Source organism: Austrofundulus limnaeus, unplaced genomic scaffold (genome assembly GCF_001266775.1).
Source record: "Austrofundulus limnaeus strain Quisiro unplaced genomic scaffold, Austrofundulus_limnaeus-1.0 Scaffold37, whole genome shotgun sequence".
NCBI lineage: Eukaryota > Metazoa > Chordata > Actinopteri > Cyprinodontiformes > Rivulidae > Austrofundulus > Austrofundulus limnaeus.
In genome coordinates, this window is record NW_013952439.1 from 1562470 (window position 1) to 1581580 (window position 19111).

Here is a 19111-nt window from a genome sequence, read left to right on the forward strand (position 1 = left end):
ACACACACACACACACACACACACACACACACACACACACACACACACACACACACACACACACACACACGATGGGTTAATTTGGTGCCTTAACTTCAGCTTCACGTCAAAAGTACAAACCGTGACCGTTCTGCTTGTTACACCTGATTTCTTCACGGGAGTTTCTCGGCTGCGGGTYGCCAGGCGGGGCTCCTCCTCGGTTTCGTCTGTGTCCGCCCCCGAACTGGGTGAAGAAGGTGGGCTTTCCTCTTCTTCTGCTACATTGTTGCTTCGCTGAGCTGAAGACGCGGCACAATAATTAACCAATCAGACGTTAACACTAAAAACCCACATGTCAGCGCTCTCATTTTTAAACATCTCCAACAAACAGCCGCGTGTAATAAACTTTAGAGGCGTTTTATAATCACAATAAAATAACACGTATCTGTTCCATCTTGCATCTAAGAACATAAGGTTTAAAATATAACAGAAACAATCTGAAGCAGCAAAATGAATGCTGAAGACGTTCTGATGAAAACTAATTAAAGCTGTCAAAACGACAGATACCAGCAGAGTGATCACTGTAATCATCAAACAGGACACCATTACAACAATTACATATGATAATTAGAGTGAAAGCACATTTATTTTATAGAAAAATGGCCTGTACTTACTTTCATACAAATGGCTTTGAGCCATTTTCCTCCTTTTTTGTAAAGATCAAAGCAAAGATAACACACTGATAAATGTAGCTTGTAAATTTCAGGCCTTATAAATAGTTAGACCTTATCAATAGACCAACAGATCCAGTCAGAGGAGCTGTAGGCCTATAAGGAAGGAGAGCAGCCTTGTTCTAAAATAAGAAATGTGTTGATGTTTAGGTTCAAACTCAGTAAGTACTGATTATGGTTCAACTAAGCCTGATACTGCAGCAGGTTGTTTCCTCTTGTTAGGCGCTTGATACAGCACAAAAAAGATCTGCTTTTACCTATACACCTGGAGGTTATAACACTACCAGTTTAGCCTTTTTAGTCAAATCATTTCAAGCTTTTCTGATTCTCTAACAGAATAGTTTAAAGCGGATACAAACATAAAAAGGCAACATTTTGAGTCAAACTGTTCCCGTTTGCTCATTTTCCAGCAGCTCTTTTTGTAGCAGAGCAAACAACTTATAATTATGAATAAAGTTGTAGAACTTTAATAGTCCACACAACAAAAAGACCTAAAACACAAACAGCCGTAGCAGTCGTACCTTGATTTGGTCTCTGAGAACGTCTCTTCAATGAGGTCTGGGATATTTTGGGCTTCAACGCCTTCCCTGATATGTGCTTCCCTTTAGAACTGGGGACAGGACCACATTTGTGCTCAAGTTAGAGGTTGAAATTAACCATTTAAAAAATATATATCTTAAAAAATAAGAAACAATATTTCTGGCATTAGAAACTAGAATAAAAGAAATATCTTGCTAGCAGAGGGTGTCGATTTGAAAGTGACGCTCAGTACCTGTGTGGACTGTTTGGCGGGGAGTTGCCCCCGTTGTGCAATCTGTTCCTGTAAGTGAGTCTCTGACGTGCCCGCCGTTCGTTCTGAACAGCAGATTTGTAGTCAGAGATAATGGAGATGATGTGTTTTTCAAAAAAGGCAGACAAGCTGAGAGTCATGGTGTAGATCTGGAGAAACAAGAACGTCGTYGTGAAAACTCCACAACCTCAGACCTTCCTGAACCGTAGAAATCTTTTTTTACAGGATATTTTTCACCTCAGAGATGCGACCTCACCTGGGATTTCTTGTTTGGCGTGTACGCTCTAGAGTTGCTGAAAATGAGGCGGACATCTTTGGCGAACTCCATCGGGTTTTCGTAGTTCCCCGCCACAAGAGTCTCCGACACGGTGCCCAGGTCCATGGGCGTGTCAATGATGTCTCGATAGTCCTGAGAGGAAAAACAAATATTTATTTTTAAATCCCACTCACCAAGTTCTGGTCACAGAGGTTTTATCATTTCGACAGGTTTCAGGTTACCGGATACTCRAACAGGTCGACAGGCCGTCGAAACGGCTCAGAGTCCGGGGAGGTGAACATCCGGCGCAGCAGCTCTCGACACTGACTCCGCCACATTTTCGCATCCAAAGCCACACCTCGCTTCTTCGAATTAGAGTTGGCTCCCTGGCAGAAAGAAAATAAAATCTCAGCTGCTGATGTTAAACCATCAACTAACGAAAACTGTTTTTTTTTACCTGATGTCTTGAAGATGTTCCCGGAGTGTCAGAATCCACGTCAATCTGCAGAGGAAYATAAAAACAAAAAAGGAATATAAAAAGTAAAATCAGTCCCTGTTACACTAAATAAAGGTTTATAACTTGACACAATCAGAAGTCTGACCTCAGCCTCTTCTCCGCTGCTGACCTCAGACTTCAGTTTCTGATACAGGTCCAGGATGTCGGTGCAGCTCTGGTCTCTGATAAACAGCGAGCCAAGGAATCAGAAATAATGCGGCCTCRAGGAGGCGCTCAGAAACGTCACTGAGCTTACCCGATGAAATGAAGGAGGACGTCGGTCACCACCTTGGCKGCGGCTACGATTGGGCTTTGGGGTTCGTTGAAAGTGCGAGCGTTGTGTTCGATGTAACGCACCTCCCACATTAACGCAGAGATCCGCCTGCAGCAGAGACATGAGTCAGGAGAAGTGCACCAGCAGTTTGTTTCAGCAGGTTTCACTTTTCACAGCATTCTTTGCAGTGGGGACATCATGAGTTTGTTGCAAAATTTTAACAATACGTATAGGGCTCATAAAAAAAACGCATTACCTTTGAATTTTCAATCCAATTTCATTAAGAGGGAAAGTACTTATAATCTTAAAGGATTTGAAAATTTTCTTCAAGGAATAAAGTTGTGGAACAACATGGCTAGCGATTATAAAAATACTGGTTTTATTAAATTATTTGGAAGAATGGTAAAATCTGACTTGACAAAATATGAAAACACATAATAAGCATTCATATAAGCTGCTATTTGAATAATTGTAAGTCTTTATTTTTCTCTTCTTTTTGCTGATTGTTAGGGTATGAATTCTTTATTTATGTATACGTATGTAGGAGTGTATGTAATATTATTATTTTCTTGTTAAATGGGGGCAGACGTTATAAGATTTTTTTCTTCTTATTTCTGCTCCTTTTCATTTTAAAGATATCACGTTTGTGTTATGTTGAATTGAATTTAGTTTAGTTTTAATTAGATGAAATAAAAATAATAATAAAAAAACATCTTTGCTTTCATCAGGGGGATGCAAATATTAGTTTTTTGTTAATAACGTTTAAATATAAGAACTAAATTAGCAAAAACAATTTTAAACCCCGTCATTTGTCACTTCCTGTTTTTTTTTTCCGTCTGCTCTGGTTTGGTTTCATCTGAGATGAAGTTTAGTTATCAACTGTAAACCTGAAACCGTTCAGAGGTCTGAGCCAGGGGAATACAGAGAGAGAACTGAGCACTAGAGCGGGGCATGTTCAAAGATAAAACCCAAGAACGCTGCTGCACGTTGTTCGTTTTGACACAACTATTAGCAGTTTAGCCTCARCCAACTTTAWATTTATTTAGCTTTTATYRTTAGAATTAGCGTTTTAAATGTTAGTGAGGCTAATATTTTGGTTAGCTGTGCCCACCGCTGAAAATAAAACGCGTGGCTTCACCTGTAGAAGCGGTTCTCCAGACGTTTGCGGATGGTGCTGAGGTCAGTGGGGTAGGCCACGGCGGTGCAGTACAGCGGGTACTGCTGCAGGTTTACAGGTGATGCAAACGCCTTGGCCACATCTGCAGACAAACACGRGTCAAGCAAGGGAAACTTGAACAAGGCCAGGTTTTAGAAGCATTTATTTTTTTGAAGAATCGAGGAGCTCACCGAGCGTGAGAAGATGATCGATGCCGAGGATGACTCTTTCACAGTCTTCATCTCGCGTGTGAGCGCCCCACTCTCCCTCCTGAGGCCTGTAGAGCAGAGCTTTAAGCTCCTCCTCCGACACGTCCACGCCGTCACCCACTTGTTCTGGCAGGGCAGCTGAGAAAATCAACATCTGTTAGGAACTAAGTCGCACTAAATATCACTACCAGAGCAGCATTTTGTTGCTGTAACAAGTAAACAAGTTATACAGATGATTTGTCAAAACTAATGATTATAGTTTATATTAAACCACATTAAGCCTTCCCAATTTTTCTATTTTATTTTAGCGATTGATAGATATGATTTTAATTGTTCTAATCCCGTTTTTGCACGAACATCCAGGCTCATCACACTTTGACTAAAGTTAGATTAATACATCAAAAATATAATAAAAATATTTTACATCAACCAAATGTTGCACAATAAAAATATTTGTTACAATATAATTTTTATTGAAATCAAAAATAATGATGAAGCTTATCATCATTATTACCTAACGTATGTGATGCTTCTCATTACAAATAAAAGCTTTAATTTTCTTTATTTAAAAAAAATTTAATGAAAAGAAATACATCACCATGAAACACTATTTTTTAGAATTTTGTTTACTATAATACAATTTCATTGAATAAATCTAGGTATGAAATTTTGTAAATGTTTACATTTTGTTTTGTTTTTCACATAAAATAAAATAAAAAAAAACACTGGATTATCCCTACAAGGAGCTCACATAAGTGTTTCCTGTTCGATTAGACTGGAGAGGCAGCCGAGGAGGTGAATGAAGGCCCAGATAAAGTAAAAAAAAATAAAAACTATTTATAATTTTGGTGTAATAAAATATTTCTGCAGATTTTTTTTGTCTGTAATCAAAGGTCAGACAAAAATATTCACCTTCTTCCCCTTTTAAAGCAACCCATTCTATAAAAAGAGCAGCAGTACGATGCTTTAATTCAAGTGTAAAGAGCAGCTAATATTAAAAAAAACAGCATTTTCTTACTGACCTTCCTCTGGAATGGGCTCCATGTCCCAAGGRCTCATTTTCTCCTGCTCACCGTTATCCCACCTGATAAAAACAACAGTTTTTACTTCATTAAATAAACAAACAGAAACGTGGTACTGGAGCAGAGCAACAGCTGAAAACATGGACGTACTTCACTGCGTAGCACTGAAAGAGGCTGTCTGGGTACTCTGGCTGCAGGGGCTCCTGGTCCTCCACGGATCCGAACCACCAGGCGTCATCGATAATGCTGCGAAATCTCATACCTGCAGAGAAGATCAGACTTTAATGAAAGAAGATCCCTGACGATAATAATAAAACAAAATATAGTTTCAAAAGACTGCTGAGGACCAACAAACCTGGCTGCCAATTTTGCTCTTTAGCCTCGTTGTAAAACTGCTGCAGGACCAGAAAATCTATCACGTCGGGCATATCGTGATACCTTGTAAAAAAAGAAAAAGTGTTGAAGTGTTGTTCGTTTTGATTTGCTGCATATAGTGAATATAAAAGCTCACTTTAAGGAGAAAGACTCGTTGGTCATTTTCCCTGAAACTGGGTCCAAAAAAGCCAGCTTTAGGCAGCAGAGGGTCGGGGGTCCGACTTCGTATTTAATTCCAACTACCTTYACAGATTCCTGGTCCTGAAGAGGAAGAGAGAATAATTAATTAAGGCTCATTTAAAACTGAATCCTGTCTTAACCCTGATTTTCATTCATAAAACCATCAATAGATTAAAAAAAAGGTGTTTCAGATTTTCCTAACTCTTTATCTTTTAGTGCAGTGATTCCCAACCAGGGGTACGCGAGCATATTACAGGAGGTACATGGAAAAATTTCCCAGGTGTAAAAAAATAAATAAATAAAAATACGACTGAGATATGTAGGGCCCTATGACTTCTACAATGCAGAAATTGCAGTCAGAATCACGGAATTAACAAACTGGAATCCAGTATAAAACATGGAATCTCACAGAATTTGTTCATTTGGGTGAGTTTATGACATATTTTGGACAATACAATGTACAGTTGTGGATGATGCTGTTTTCTGCACCTGCCATTACCAGGTTTATATATTTAATTACTTATTCACTTTCAAGCCAATGTTTTTATCTTTGTTTAATTTGAGTTGAAAAAAATAAAATAAAATGTCTGAGAATTAAACATTCTAGAGGGTTAAATAATTTTTTTTATGTAATAATCAGTTGTAGTAATTCTAGTTTTGGAGAAGTGTTATGTTTGACTGAAGGAGTACTAGTGGTATAATAAAATGGCTCAGGGGTACACAAGTCTGAAAAGGTTGGGAAGCACTGTTCTAGTGGAGCTTTGCACAGCAGGGTCTGTTTTTTTTCCCTCACCCTGAGGTTGAGTCTGTTCCATGGCTGCTTCTGAGGGTTGATGCTGTAGGCCTTGGCTCTGCGGACAGCCCTCATATAGGCCTGATGGCCCTGTTTGAAGTAAATGAGCTGGGCGGGAGCAGGAGAACCAAGATTAAACTTTATGAAATGTAGCGTCGTCGTTTTTAAATCAACATCAGAGTTCTCACTTCGTCTCCCATTTGTGGCACGAATGGAGAGCGGCGTGGGACGGTTTCCATTATCCATGGCGGCGGCTGCCACTCCTCCGCATTAAGTCCAGCAAGAGAAGACGTGGGTTTCTGGGCGTATAAAGTGTTATACTGTTATAATAATGTTATAAAAGCTAACCTCTCATCAGCTCTTACCTGTTTGGTCTCTTTGGGCTTCTTCTTCTTCTCGTGTTCTTTCTTCTGCGCCTCCTTGTTATCGCCGCCTCCATCTTCCTCCTCGGAGCTGCTGTAAGCTGCAGGCTGGACGGGCCTCCTGGTCGATCGCTTCGGAGGCTGGAGGTTGATCCCGGCATCAGCCGTCCAATCGGAGTATTCACTAGACGAGTCGCTGTGAATCGAAGGCGGTTAGGTGACGAGCTGAACGGGACTACGCCTAAGAAACACTTTGCTCTTTCGAATATACTCACCTGGAGCTGCTTTCACTTTGCCACTGATTTTCATCATCAGAGGAGGCRTCAGACTGCTCCGCCTGCTCTGCTGCCTGGAAGTACAAAGATCAGTTTCATCACTGGTTTAATTTCTCTCTAATATCTAAAGATATGACATACATCCCCGCTGTCTGAGTCCATCTGGCTTTCAGATGTCCGTCTGTTGCTGGGATTGCGACTCCTGGTTCCAGGCCGGCGGACCTGAGCCGAGCGCGTCTGGTAGGTGTGGCGCTGCTGCTTCTTCTTCTTGGCGGGCCGCAGGGAGCRCAGCCGGGAGGCCAGAATGTTGCTCTGTAAAGTGTGAAGGACAGAGGGGAAATTTAAACATCGGAGTCGTCCTGTGTGAAAAAATAAAAATCAGACTTGAGGAGGGAGGCAGCAAACCTTAGGTGGGCAGGCATGTGGTTTCTTCCTCCTCTCGACATTATAAAGAGAACATTCCATGTCGCCTTTTGCTTTTCTGCATTCCTCCAAAATTCTTTAAAAAAACAAACAAACATAAAAAAAAAACAATCAACAAGATGAAAACAAATCTTAACAGTTTTCTGTAAAGTTCTGTAAAGGTAATTGTTCCCTCCATCTCGCTCACATGGATGTGCCCCGGGGGACCTCATTGACCACCACTCTGCGGCTCCAGGCCAGCAGGTTCCGCTCCGTGGCCACTTGACTACGAAGAGAATTATGCTGCATCTGCCAGACTCCGTCCACCTGCCCGCTTCGACGGGGCTCCGCAGCTGGAGAGGAGGGCACCACCTCTTCTCCTGCAGCTGCTGGGAACACGATCGGTTCAGCTGTGTGTGATTACGCATTTAAAAATAATCTTAATTAAATGTGGTTCGTAAAATAGCTTATGAAGCAAAGATTTTGCACAATGTGTAGCAGTCAGAGTACAAGCTGGAGGTGAAGCTCAGCTATCATCACAACAAAAATTAGCCGAGTTATAGATGTTTTTGTGTTTCCTTTGGTTAAATCTGTACGCAGCAACCTCAAACATACCTTCCTCCCCTTCGTCCATTCCTTCTGAATTCTGACGCTCGTCCTGCTCATTCTGCAGCTGTCTGATGAGACTGTCCAACAGGCTTTCACCATTTTCTGCTGTTTGCTGGCCAAGTACCTGCTCAACCAGCTCTCCATCACCTGAGAAAGAAGCAGAATGTGAGTTGAGCCCTGTTAGCCTCCTCAACTTAAAGCCATCCTTAAAAAAGGTAAATAATGTAAGACCTGTATAACTAATTGTGGAGTTCCTCAGGGTTCTGTGCTTGGATCAAAACTGTTTATATGTGAATGATTTGATCAATATGTCGAAGCTTTTAAAATGTATTCTGTTTGCCGATGACAGGTGTTACAGACAGAATTTAGGAAGGTACAAACTTGGTTTCAACTTAATAAATTATCACTGAATTTGGATAAAACAAATTATGTATTTGGTAACAGAAAACTATTAAAAGGTGTCATCACTGATGAAAAGCTAACATAGAAACCTCAGAAATTACTTAAAAATAAAATAGCAAAATCAACTGCATTGCTGTACAAAATAAAAGAGTTATTAAATGATAAAGCTTTTTGTAAATTATATAATACATTTATTGCTATGTATTTAATTTATTGTATTGAAGTTTGGGGAAAAGCATGTGGATTTACGTCGTTTTTCTTTTTTAAAATGGACTTTTTGTTATTTTTTATGAGTGAAAAAAAAGTCTGCGTTTTTACTGTTAGCCATGTAGCCTAGCTGAGGTATTAGCTGCTCCTCCTTGCAATTCTCCCTTCCTGGGACCAGTCGCTGGTAGTGAGGAGGATGGGGATTCCCATCGATGTCCACRAGGAAGGGTGGAGGCATGAGGTGGGGGGCCTGCTGCGTCTGCTCATCCAGAACGTAGTTATTGGAGTCACGGATAAGAGGTCGGTAGTCCGTGTGGAAGAACATCTGGTCGGGAATCTATGAGTTACATGGGCGAGTCAAATCAGCAAATTCTGACCACAAATAACCTCRTCGTGCAACTTATTCTTTACATAAAACATCAAATTACTATAAATAATAGTTTCATTCCGCAGTGACCCATCGCTACCTTTTCATAAGGTTTACTGCAGCCGAAACCAAAAACGAGTAAATGTCCGTGTGAGTCTGTGCAGGCGAAATGCTGCCCATCAGCTGAGAACTTGCAGTCATAGATCGCCCCGTGGCCCTGGCCCTCGATCTGAAAAGACAACTCTAACATCAAGGCAAAGCCAGTGAACAAAAAGAAATAAAACACTTCTAACCACTCCTGACTACTAGTTACCATGTTAAAGAAATTGCGGATCTTGACTCCTTTGCTCAGGTCCCAGATGTAGATGTTGCCGTCGTGGCCGGCGGACAGCATGATGCGGGGRTCGAAGGGGTGCGCCTCCAGCACAAACACCTCATCGTCGTGTCCCTAAAACAAACTCTTTTATTAAAAAAAAAAAAACAACAACATAAAATGAGTCACACATTTAAAAAAAAGTCCACTTGAGTGACTCACAGACAAGACGTGCAGCAGCTGTCCAGATGCTGCGCTCCACACTTTGAGCAGGTAGTTCGACACCGCTGTGATAACGGTGCTGTCTGTGCGATCCCAGGCCACCATCGTAACCACCAGCTTGACTTTATCATCCCCGTTAGCGACGGTGCTCCTAACGCACGTCGTACAGAAGGAGAAAAACGCTGTTAAAGAAACATGGCGCTGTGAAACTGTTTGCCGTGCTGGGTTCTGCTCTCCTACCCGGGCAGCCTTGCAGTCACGTCTAACATAACGCTCTTCCACTCTTGCTGCTGATAACGCCAGATCCTGACTGTGCCGTCTCGGCTGCCGCTCACAAACCTCAGGCTGGGAACACAGTAAACTGTCAGATACTTGTAAACAACACAAAAAAAGGATTTTGGGTCTCACCTGTCGCTGTTATTGCTAAACTGGACGACCACAACTTTATCCTAAAAGGTTAGCAGACAGAAACGATTATTAAACTGGTAAACCGTAAAAAGATGATTTTTAGACAAAGTCAACCAAAAGTGATGACCGTGCTTTTGCTTCTTACCGTGTGAGCATCCATTTCTGAGACTTTCATTGGATTTTCGGCACCGAGGTAATAAACTCTGATCATATGATCTGTGCTACCAGTGGCCATAAACATACCACCTGTAAGATGTGGGAATGAGTCCATTAAGACAATACACACAGTGAATCATTTCATTTCATCGTTTAAGTAGAAATGAGACAAAAACATTTTATTTCCTGCAAGCATACATCACCTATTTGCATTMCCAGGCAATGAAATGATACCGTGTTATGTACCACTGTAAATCTGGCCAATAAAATGCGACTAAATAAACTCACCACTACTGAAGGAGGAAGTGGAGACTTGGACTCCTGGGCGTGAACGCTCAACAAACTTGACAGGTTGTTCACTGAGGAAGGAAACAAAAAAAAAATCTGTGGTTATTTTTCTGAAATAGAAGTACTTAAAAGCTYGTAAATTTACAAGAGATGCATCGATACATACTCAAACTTCAGACTGAGGGAATGCCACTTCCAGAAACACACCATGCCGTCTGCACCCGTCGAGGCGAGGTACCGCGTCGTCCCTTTGGCTGCAGGACAAAACTGGGACGAGACACAAAGAATCAAAGGGAAATTATTTTAATGTTAAAACCTAAAGTCAGCTTTATGTGTACTAATACACCCTAAAAACAGTTTCTGAGACTAAAGAAGAAACACTTGCTAATGCTTTTCCTTTCCAGAATGAGTCACCTGTACGGATGTGATGGAGGATGCGTGAGCCTGCAGAACGGCGACGGGTGCACAGGTGCGCAGACACCACACTCTGATGATTTTGTCGCAGCTGGCTGAGGCAAGGAGGCTGTTCTCGTAGTTCACAGTCATGTCGCAGATCTCCGCCGCGTGGCCGCGCAGCGTTGCCAGGAGTCGGCCGTCATCTGTGGCCCAGATTTTCACAAGGCAGTCGTCTGAACCCTAATATGAGACGAAGAGATCGTTCCAGCAGGATGTACCACTGACTTCAGCTCAATGTGTTTAAGAWGCAAACAGAGACTTGTTTGATGAAACCGAATCAACTCACTGTAAATATCCGCCGACCTGTGCGGTCAAAGGCTACACAGTAGACTGAGGAGAGGTGGCCGAGGATACGTTTGTGTATCTTCATGTATTGGTAGGAGGAAGATGGCAGGGCCTGGCTAAAACGAGCCGTACCCGTGGCCTGGCGAGCACCCATGATGGACACTTGATAAAGACACCACAGTGATTAACAGAGAATACACAATAATAATAATAATAATAATAATAATAATAATAATAATAATCCTGATGTTTGTGTTTTTTAAGTGCATCAGTCTCCACTTTAGTTTTGTCTTTTGTTGGTTCAGAAATCTTGTTATTTGATCAATTGTAAATGCACAAAACTAACCCCCTTTCAAAGAGAGGAGCTGCTTCCTTATAACAACCCTTTAAAACAAGGCAAACTTGTTGCAAGTTAAATTAAAGACTTTTTAAGACTTCTGTAATGCCACCTGAAATTAAGATCAACTTCACAATAAACTGAAAAAGAAAAAAAAGGTTAGTGACGACTTTATCCAATTATTTATTTTAACACTGAACAACTAGCTGCGAGAGGAATTCAGTATTTTTTTTAAATTATGTAATGATTTTTTGAATATTATTTTAATATTTGAGACTAATTAGAATCATCCTTACAATATGCTAACATTTTAAGAKCTCTGAAAGACTGATTTAAGACTTTTTTATTGTTACTGTATTGTGGCTTCATTTTTGTCACATGAATCACACAATGGAGCATGTTATATGTTCATCGTTGATAGTGTTTTTTGATTTTTTTATTTGTTTTGGGACCAGCTAATTTTTTTTATCACATTGTAAAGCATWACATTTCAGAATCAAAAGTATTTTATTTTTTACCATGACTAAAAAAAGTCACAGGAACTATTAGTCAAATAAAGAAAACTAAAAATTCACATACCAACATTAAGAACATTTCCATTGTTGATTGGTGGTTCAGGCGGACGTCCTCGGTGGAGAGCAACCACAGCTGAGCCACAGCATACTTTGTGGGTACAACCTAAGTTACATGAACAGTGGTGGTCTGAGGACTGTATACAAAAACAGAAGAGAAACCAACAGAAGTGTGTGTATGCGAGATCACTGCTTACTTTTGGTGGTGCGAAGCAAAGACTGTCTTCCCAGCCCCAGGAGGGTTTGGACTCCGGGAACACTAGGTGGGATCTCCTTCTCTATCAGTGGACCTATCCGCTGACAAACTCGAAGCAGATAATCTGCAGGAATGTGCTGGTTCAAAATCACCTGGATAAGAAGATGAAAATTGTTACAAAGTAGAACCAACAAAGAATTTAATAACAAAAGAATTTAGTTTAATAACCAAAACTTTTTTAGTGGTCAGAAAAGGCAGGTCCTATAGCATGGTTGCGTAAACATAAATACTTACTTGTTTTTCTTTCTTTTCTTTAAATCAGATTATGTTTAGTTTTTCAAGTGAAACCACTCAACATTATTATTTCCCTGGCTTTACAAAATACTGTGTGTTCTTCAATTTTTCACTAAAGATCAAATTAGAATGTTTCCAATCAGATATGTAATATTTTATGACCGCATRTCATTACACAAATACAGATTTGTTCAAATGAATAGTTTTGAATCCACAAAAACTATAATTATGATTTTTTTAAGATGAAGTTGCAAACATTTCCTCACAAAAAACWGTTTAATAAACACAATATTCATGCAGTTTTAAAGACTAAGTAGAGTAAACATTTTCTAGTACAAACAAAATATATAAATTTAAAGTTATTCAGAGGGATTGAAAGTGTGCGGGAAAAGAGGCGGGTTAAAAAAAAGCCTAAGCGAATCAAAAAAGGTTTTTTACGACACTTCCGGGTTGATCAAAAACAAAACAGTGATTTCATTGGTTACAAAGGAAGATGGACAAGTTTTACTAACGGGTTCAGCCAATAGGAATCTACCCCCGTCTCCACTCTACCAGCCTACTAGCCCACACAATAGCGTAGCCAGTATTTAGTTATTTATCATCAGGCCTATACTGAAATCAATATTTAATACTTTTTAATTAACACGAATAAACTTCTACTGATATTTGTTTTAGAGTTTGTTAGTTTATTAAAAAATCTCGAATCCGCTTAAAGACAATGTCAATAAAAAATATAAAACTGTAATTATTTTATGAAAAAGTAATAAATATGACCAATGACACTCACCCAGTCTTGAAAGGTCCGTTTGTATTTCTCCCCGTCCCAAGTCCATCGTTGCGGGATCAACTAAATTTAAAAAACGATTAGACGATCAGAAAACAACACAAAGCTATTAGCTTCGACTCGACAATTGAAGCGCTTTTTTAACGCCAGTCTAAAATCACTTTGAAGTTTTTTTTTCTACAGGCACAAGAGGTAAATGGGCGCCTCACAAGACCGCATATAAGAAACACAGAAACCGAACTTTACCTCATACTCTTCCAGCTCCTCCACCAGAATCTAACAAGCAGAAACACAGTTAGCATTAGGCTAACAGGGACGCTTAATTAGAAATTTATTGAGCAACGTGAAATATTATTGTGACCGCTACCTGAGCTGATTTTTTACAGGGTCCAGACTGAAGAAATCTGGCAATGAGGTAATACAATTCTGAAAAGAAACAGCTTGTTTATTAGCTTGCTAATATCGCTACTGAACCGAGCTAACAGTGGCTATCTTCGGGCTTAAATACAAAAATACACTCTGCAAATGAAAATATATTTATACCCTGTTAAAAACAATTAGTCAGCACTCACCAGCCTCGGTTTGTGAACACTGTTGTCGTGCCATCACTTAAGACGGACGACATGAAGCCAAATTTCTGTTTTAGCTTGCTCGTTAGCCGCCGGCTAGCTAAGAGTAGCTAACACGGCTAGTGAATGGCCTCCTCCTATCTGATCCCACAGAACCCAGAGCTTTGTTTAGCGCCCTCCAGTGACGCTTTCTTTAACATTCTTTCTTTTTTTTTTTATTGAAATGAAAATCTACATTAATTTTAATTTAACACCTATTGTAGTTTATTCCTATTCAGGTTTCAAATTGTAGATAAATTATAGAAATTCGCTTCTACTGTATTGTATAAGTCAGCGTTTTTTAATTATTAATAAACAATGTTTTGTTTTGCCAAGTTCTTCATGTTTTCTTACATTCTTGGTTTACATGTTTATATTGTAGTTCTTTTCAAAAGTCTTAAACCACTTCCTATTTTTTTTAAATGATTTGCATCCAGTGAGCCAGACTTTGTATCAGTGATTAAAACAAAATGAACATGTTAGCTCAAAAAAAAAAAAAAGCCATAGAAAAAGTAAAAAAAAAAATGGGCATGACTTTCAATTAGAAACTAATGGTAATAAAGAGACAGAAGTTGTAATATTGTTTTTTTTCTTGAATTTTAAGCATGTTTTACTGTTGTCCAGAAAGGAAGTGCACAGCAGCCTGGTCATATGGCTGCACAGCAGACTGAACATGTTTACTCTCTTCAGAGGACATAAAAAGGAAATCCTCTTGAATGACAAGAAGAGCTGTAGTTTGTTCAGTATTGTTTCTCATGCGATTAGGCAGCTTATTGTTATACATTTACTGCATAAAGCTTTAACAAAAATTATTMTGAGTGTAATTTTTTAATCCTAAATCTAAAAATATATATATATATATTTGTTAGGGATCAGTCTGAAACCTGATTTTTTTTTATTGTGTTAAATGTGTGCAGCCCTGGGCTGCTGCTTCTCTTAAGTGGAGATTTGTTTGTTAATGGTTTAGTTTTGAGGTGGCTTCACCCCGAGATGCTTCACCATGTAATTGACATCTTTTCTTTGCAACCCATGAGGTCAAGGAGTTCTCTTTCATGATGGTTTCAAAGCTGAAGAAAACGCCAAAACGTTATGTTCTATCCTTTTTTATGAGTTGTTGTTCGCAAGCAATTTTTTAAATAAATGTCCTATCTTACAGAAAACTTCTTTCTGGTTCCTTGTTGAATTTCTCAAATGTTTTTATTGTGTCATGTTCCTGTGGTCTTAGGATCCTTTTATTAAATATGGTAAGATTATGCTTTGTACAAGCTGCTGGTGTTGAAAGTGCTTAAAGAGAGTTTTAATTTGCTTATATTATTATAACTTAGTTATATGTCGACACAACATCTCTTGAGTTTAGGAACCTTTTTATGGCTCAATGATTCAAACGTCAGAGTTAAGCGGCTTAGCAAACAGTTTTTCACTAAAACTAATCAGGTGCCGCACTAAGGTCAAACATATTTTGTTTTGTTTTGTCTTASAAATGTAGTTTACCATCCCTGATACCTAAAAAAAATCTTATCAGTTTGTATATGAACAGCTTTATTTTTGTGGGGAGCAAATGAAGGTTCAGTTTGTTTTTGTCTTCTGAATTTGTCACTTGTTTATATTATTTTTATTTGATAAAATAGTCTTTTGGTAAAAAAAAAAACTTACTCAACATCTGCATGATGTAAAGAGATGGATTATTGTGGTTCAGCTGTAAGGAGTAACTGAGTGCACATTTTTTTATTCCTCCTTGGAATACTGTGGTACATTATCATTCATAAAAATAAATGTGAATATTGTGTGCTCATTAAAAAAATGAAATGGTGTGYAACATCTGTTTGACTCAAAGGCTTTCATATTTTTTGGGAGGGAAAGTGGTTTTAGATATTTTATAGAGAGCACAACAGCTGAAGTTAATCAACCTAAATAAAAGATGAAACCCACTTGATTTGCTATGAATGTGAGCTTCAAATAAACAAATCTGATGTTTTGAAGTTTCTAAACCCTTAAACTTCAGTTCTACTTGGAAACAATTTTTTTAACTTGGGTCTGAGACATTCAAGGAAAGTAATCACACATCATCCAGATGTTTTACTTTGTCTTGGATTCCTTACCTAACATGGAAACATCACAAAGCACGTTCAGTTTACCACTTAAAATACAGCCTGTTTGCTAAATTATAACATGTGAAAAGTGTTGTTTAAGGTTGGGCATATTTAACTTCTCATTAAGTTTGAGGCATGCGAACAATCAGGGTCACGTCATGTTCACATCTGTGCACTCAGCAAAAATATCGCTCTGGCAGCCTGAGAAGTTTTGTGTTGTATTTTGTGGAAACGTTTGTTTAAACTCTCATCTGGAACTGRTCTTTTTGCCATGTCATCAGACAAATTTGTTTCTTGTTTATCAATAAAAAAAACAAACAAAAAAGGTTTTAGAGTCCAGACATTTTAGGGTAATTAAATTCATGTTTAGTGCAGAAAAAAAAGTCAACAAACAGAGCTGACTAATTTGTTGCCTCCAAAATTTTAAACAAATGTGCAGTTTGGTAATGCTCACAATGAGTATTGTAGGTTAGTCTCAGCAACAACCACATCAGGTTGTAAATTAGGATTATTCAACTGGTGGCTCACATGCCACATCTGGCTCATGTGTGACTTCAGTCCAGTCTGCCAATAATTAAAACAAAAAAGTGTTTTAAAGACCCTTTTGACCTTGAAGAAAGAGCACCACTAGAATTAAGATACCTTGCATATCCTGAAGTACTGTAAATACATAAATAAAAATACATTTTGTTTCTTTTTCCTCCATTGTTTAATATAAAATATATTTTAAATAAATTTTAAATGCAAGTTTTAATGTAGCAAAATCAACAAATTTAAAATTAAAAGGCAAGAGATCACAATACTTGTTCTTTTATGTAATATTTAGAGATTTGCTTTGAYTGTGGCAGCCATCTTGAATTGATTTGATGAAACCTTTATTGTCATTGTACAGAGCACAACGAAATTAYATTTTGATCTCAGAAAAAGGTAAATAATTTGTAGATGAACAGCCAAAGATTATTTTGTGCCGCTTAATTTTCATCAAAATAGTGCTTCCTGMAATATCTTGGTTGCGTCAAAACACCATCGCTCGCCTGTCGACAGGGGGCGCTATAAACTACAGATGTGTTTATTACATTTCCATTATTGACCTGAAGGGGGCGCTTCAGCGTCTGTGACCATAAGGAGTTTATTATTCAAGTTTATGCTGTGATAACCAGAGCAAATTAGTTCAAACACAATGTCTGGTTTTAATTAGATAACTTGTTGAATTTTGCACAACTAGGTTTACTTTTTTGTCCATTTTTATGAAAGTGTGTTTTATTTTGAAGGAAGCGACACCAACTTTATTTAGTCCAGTAGGCGGGTCTCCAGTGCGCCGCGGAGCTGCGCTTCATTCAGCCTCTGGTTTCTCTCCTGCGGACAGCAGCAGGAGGAGCCCGGTGTCGGTCAGCTSCACGGCTTTCAGTCCGGTGAACGGTGTAAAATGTGAGGTGTGGACCGGGTCAGGAGCTCCCCGCCTCTCCACGGACATACGGGCAGTGTTGAACGTCTCGTCAGCAGCGCTGCTTCATCTCCGGGCAACTTTTGGGATTGTAGGACATTTGTTTTCTTCCCATTAAAGCCCAGTCTTCTGACCCGTTTATTCCAGTGGATAATAAGGTAGGTTCTTCCAGCTTCTCTGTTTGACCACATCTAATGACATTAGCAGAGTTGTAAAGTAACTAAGTACAAATACTTCTTTACTTAAGTAGAATTTTTGGGTATCTGTACTTGAGTAATTATTTTTCAGCCTACTTTTTACTTTTTCTTACATTTTCACACAATTATCACTTTCTACTCCTTACATTTAAAAAAAGGCAAGAAGAAAGTCGTTACTTTTATTTCATTTATGCTTGTTTTCATTCCAGCTTATAAAAAATAAATACTATCCATATAAATTGGGCTTCCTAGATAGAGTGAATTTAATTGTGGTTGAATGAGAAGTATAAATATGTAAAATTTTGATACCGTTTTAGTTTTACACAAACAAATCATGTCACACTTCAACAGGATATAATCATTCAAATAAAAGAACTGTACTTAAGAAGTATTTGTATTTCATGAATTATATTACATTTGGCTGCAGCCCTCAGATAGATTTTCATTTAGGAGAAAAGCTTTGTGCAGCCTTGATATATAAACTGAAACAGCTGGACTAGTGCATCCTAAATTTAACAAATTAATTATTTTAATACAATATAGTCATTTCTGCATTTTTGGGGAGGTCACCTCCTAATAAATGTCATTACGTAAAATCTAACTGCTCATTTTAAATCAATACTTTTGCTTTTAATGCTTAAATATCAGATACTTTAAGACTTTTACTCAAGTAATATTCCTAAAGGAGACTAACTTTTACCAAAGTAGTTTTTTTGGTAATCACGTGTCACTTTGTGGTACTTTATACAACACTGGACATTTGTTGCTGTTACAGTTTTAAAGTTAATAAGCATCTGTGATTGGAATGACTGCTCATCATTTGTCAATTTTCWTGCTCCTTTTGCCCAGTTAAAGCTATAGATATTTATATCCTGAATATACTGTAAGTCAGTACTGACTGAGAGCATGTTAACTGTATCTTAACAGGATGTTTTTTCCCCTCTCCGCTGGTCTTAGCATTGTGAGAAGTTTAAAGGTCGACCCCATTACTGCAGTGTTGTGACTGCTGTATAATGAAGCTTAGTGTGAGTTGTTGTCACACAGCCACCTGGAAACCTGCTGTTGCTTTTGGCCAAGACTCATTCTCATCATCGCAGTCCTCATTTCAACCTTCAGGCATTTTGTAAAGACAGAATGAGACATGTTTAACTGGTAATACTCAGGCACTAGTCCTCGTCTATAACAGAGATGTGACTGGAGAATCCCAATAGGAGCTAAAGGACACTGACTTTTGACATGCATGGAGAGAGAGGAATGTTTTTACTGAAATTTGTTGAGGAATGAATTGTTAGATAGGTTAAAATTGAGACAAAACAAGCAGGGAAGAACCTAAAATCAGCAACACAGCAGCTAAAATTTAAAGCCAACAAAATTGTATCTAAAGGCTAAAATTAGCAAAATTGTTACTAAAATCTTGAATAATGCAAATCTAATAGCTAAAATCTAGCTTAAAGCTTGAATTAGCTAAATTAATAGTTAAAAACCTAGTAGCTAAAATGAGCAAAACCAAAGCTAAAATCTAGAATTAGCAAAACCATATCTAAATTTAGCAAAACTAGCCAATATGTAATATTAT

At 38.5% G+C, this 19111-nt stretch overlaps 2 protein-coding genes across 2 annotated transcripts in view; one reads left to right on the top strand and one right to left on the bottom strand.

Moving 5' to 3' along the window:
- The window catches only part of brwd3 (bromodomain and WD repeat domain containing 3), a 16915-nt gene extending 2683 nt beyond the window's left edge, over positions 1-14232 (bottom strand). Inside the window, exons 1-39 of the mRNA XM_014006761.1 lie at positions 13769-14232; positions 13564-13622; positions 13443-13472; positions 13200-13259; positions 12120-12270; positions 11930-12028; positions 11015-11175; positions 10687-10908; positions 10439-10539; positions 10273-10343; positions 9974-10074; positions 9829-9869; positions 9661-9765; positions 9421-9571; positions 9199-9333; positions 8986-9114; positions 8630-8855; positions 7916-8056; positions 7509-7710; positions 7304-7397; positions 7040-7210; positions 6899-6972; positions 6627-6819; positions 6450-6560; positions 6262-6369; positions 5425-5549; positions 5269-5351; positions 5064-5175; positions 4914-4975; positions 3874-4029; positions 3665-3785; positions 2509-2634; positions 2359-2434; positions 2214-2258; positions 1999-2142; positions 1757-1909; positions 1483-1649; positions 1232-1320; positions 144-278 (exon numbers count right to left, since the gene is read on the bottom strand). Coding sequence (XP_013862215.1) covers positions 144-278; positions 1232-1320; positions 1483-1649; positions 1757-1909; positions 1999-2142; positions 2214-2258; positions 2359-2434; positions 2509-2634; positions 3665-3785; positions 3874-4029; positions 4914-4975; positions 5064-5175; positions 5269-5351; positions 5425-5549; positions 6262-6369; positions 6450-6560; positions 6627-6819; positions 6899-6972; positions 7040-7210; positions 7304-7397; positions 7509-7710; positions 7916-8056; positions 8630-8855; positions 8986-9114; positions 9199-9333; positions 9421-9571; positions 9661-9765; positions 9829-9869; positions 9974-10074; positions 10273-10343; positions 10439-10539; positions 10687-10908; positions 11015-11175; positions 11930-12028; positions 12120-12270; positions 13200-13259; positions 13443-13472; positions 13564-13622; positions 13769-13802 — 4564 coding nt within the window. The 5' untranslated portion in view covers positions 13803-14232. The remainder of the gene's footprint in view (positions 1-143; positions 279-1231; positions 1321-1482; positions 1650-1756; positions 1910-1998; positions 2143-2213; positions 2259-2358; positions 2435-2508; positions 2635-3664; positions 3786-3873; positions 4030-4913; positions 4976-5063; positions 5176-5268; positions 5352-5424; positions 5550-6261; positions 6370-6449; positions 6561-6626; positions 6820-6898; positions 6973-7039; positions 7211-7303; positions 7398-7508; positions 7711-7915; positions 8057-8629; positions 8856-8985; positions 9115-9198; positions 9334-9420; positions 9572-9660; positions 9766-9828; positions 9870-9973; positions 10075-10272; positions 10344-10438; positions 10540-10686; positions 10909-11014; positions 11176-11929; positions 12029-12119; positions 12271-13199; positions 13260-13442; positions 13473-13563; positions 13623-13768) is intronic.
- A 2984-nt stretch (positions 14233-17216) lies between these two features.
- The window catches only part of npas2 (neuronal PAS domain protein 2), a 44259-nt gene continuing 42364 nt past the window's right edge, over positions 17217-19111 (top strand). The window contains exon 1 of the mRNA XM_014006768.1: positions 17217-17496. The gene's annotated coding sequence lies outside the window, so the exon portion shown is untranslated. The remainder of the gene's footprint in view (positions 17497-19111) is intronic.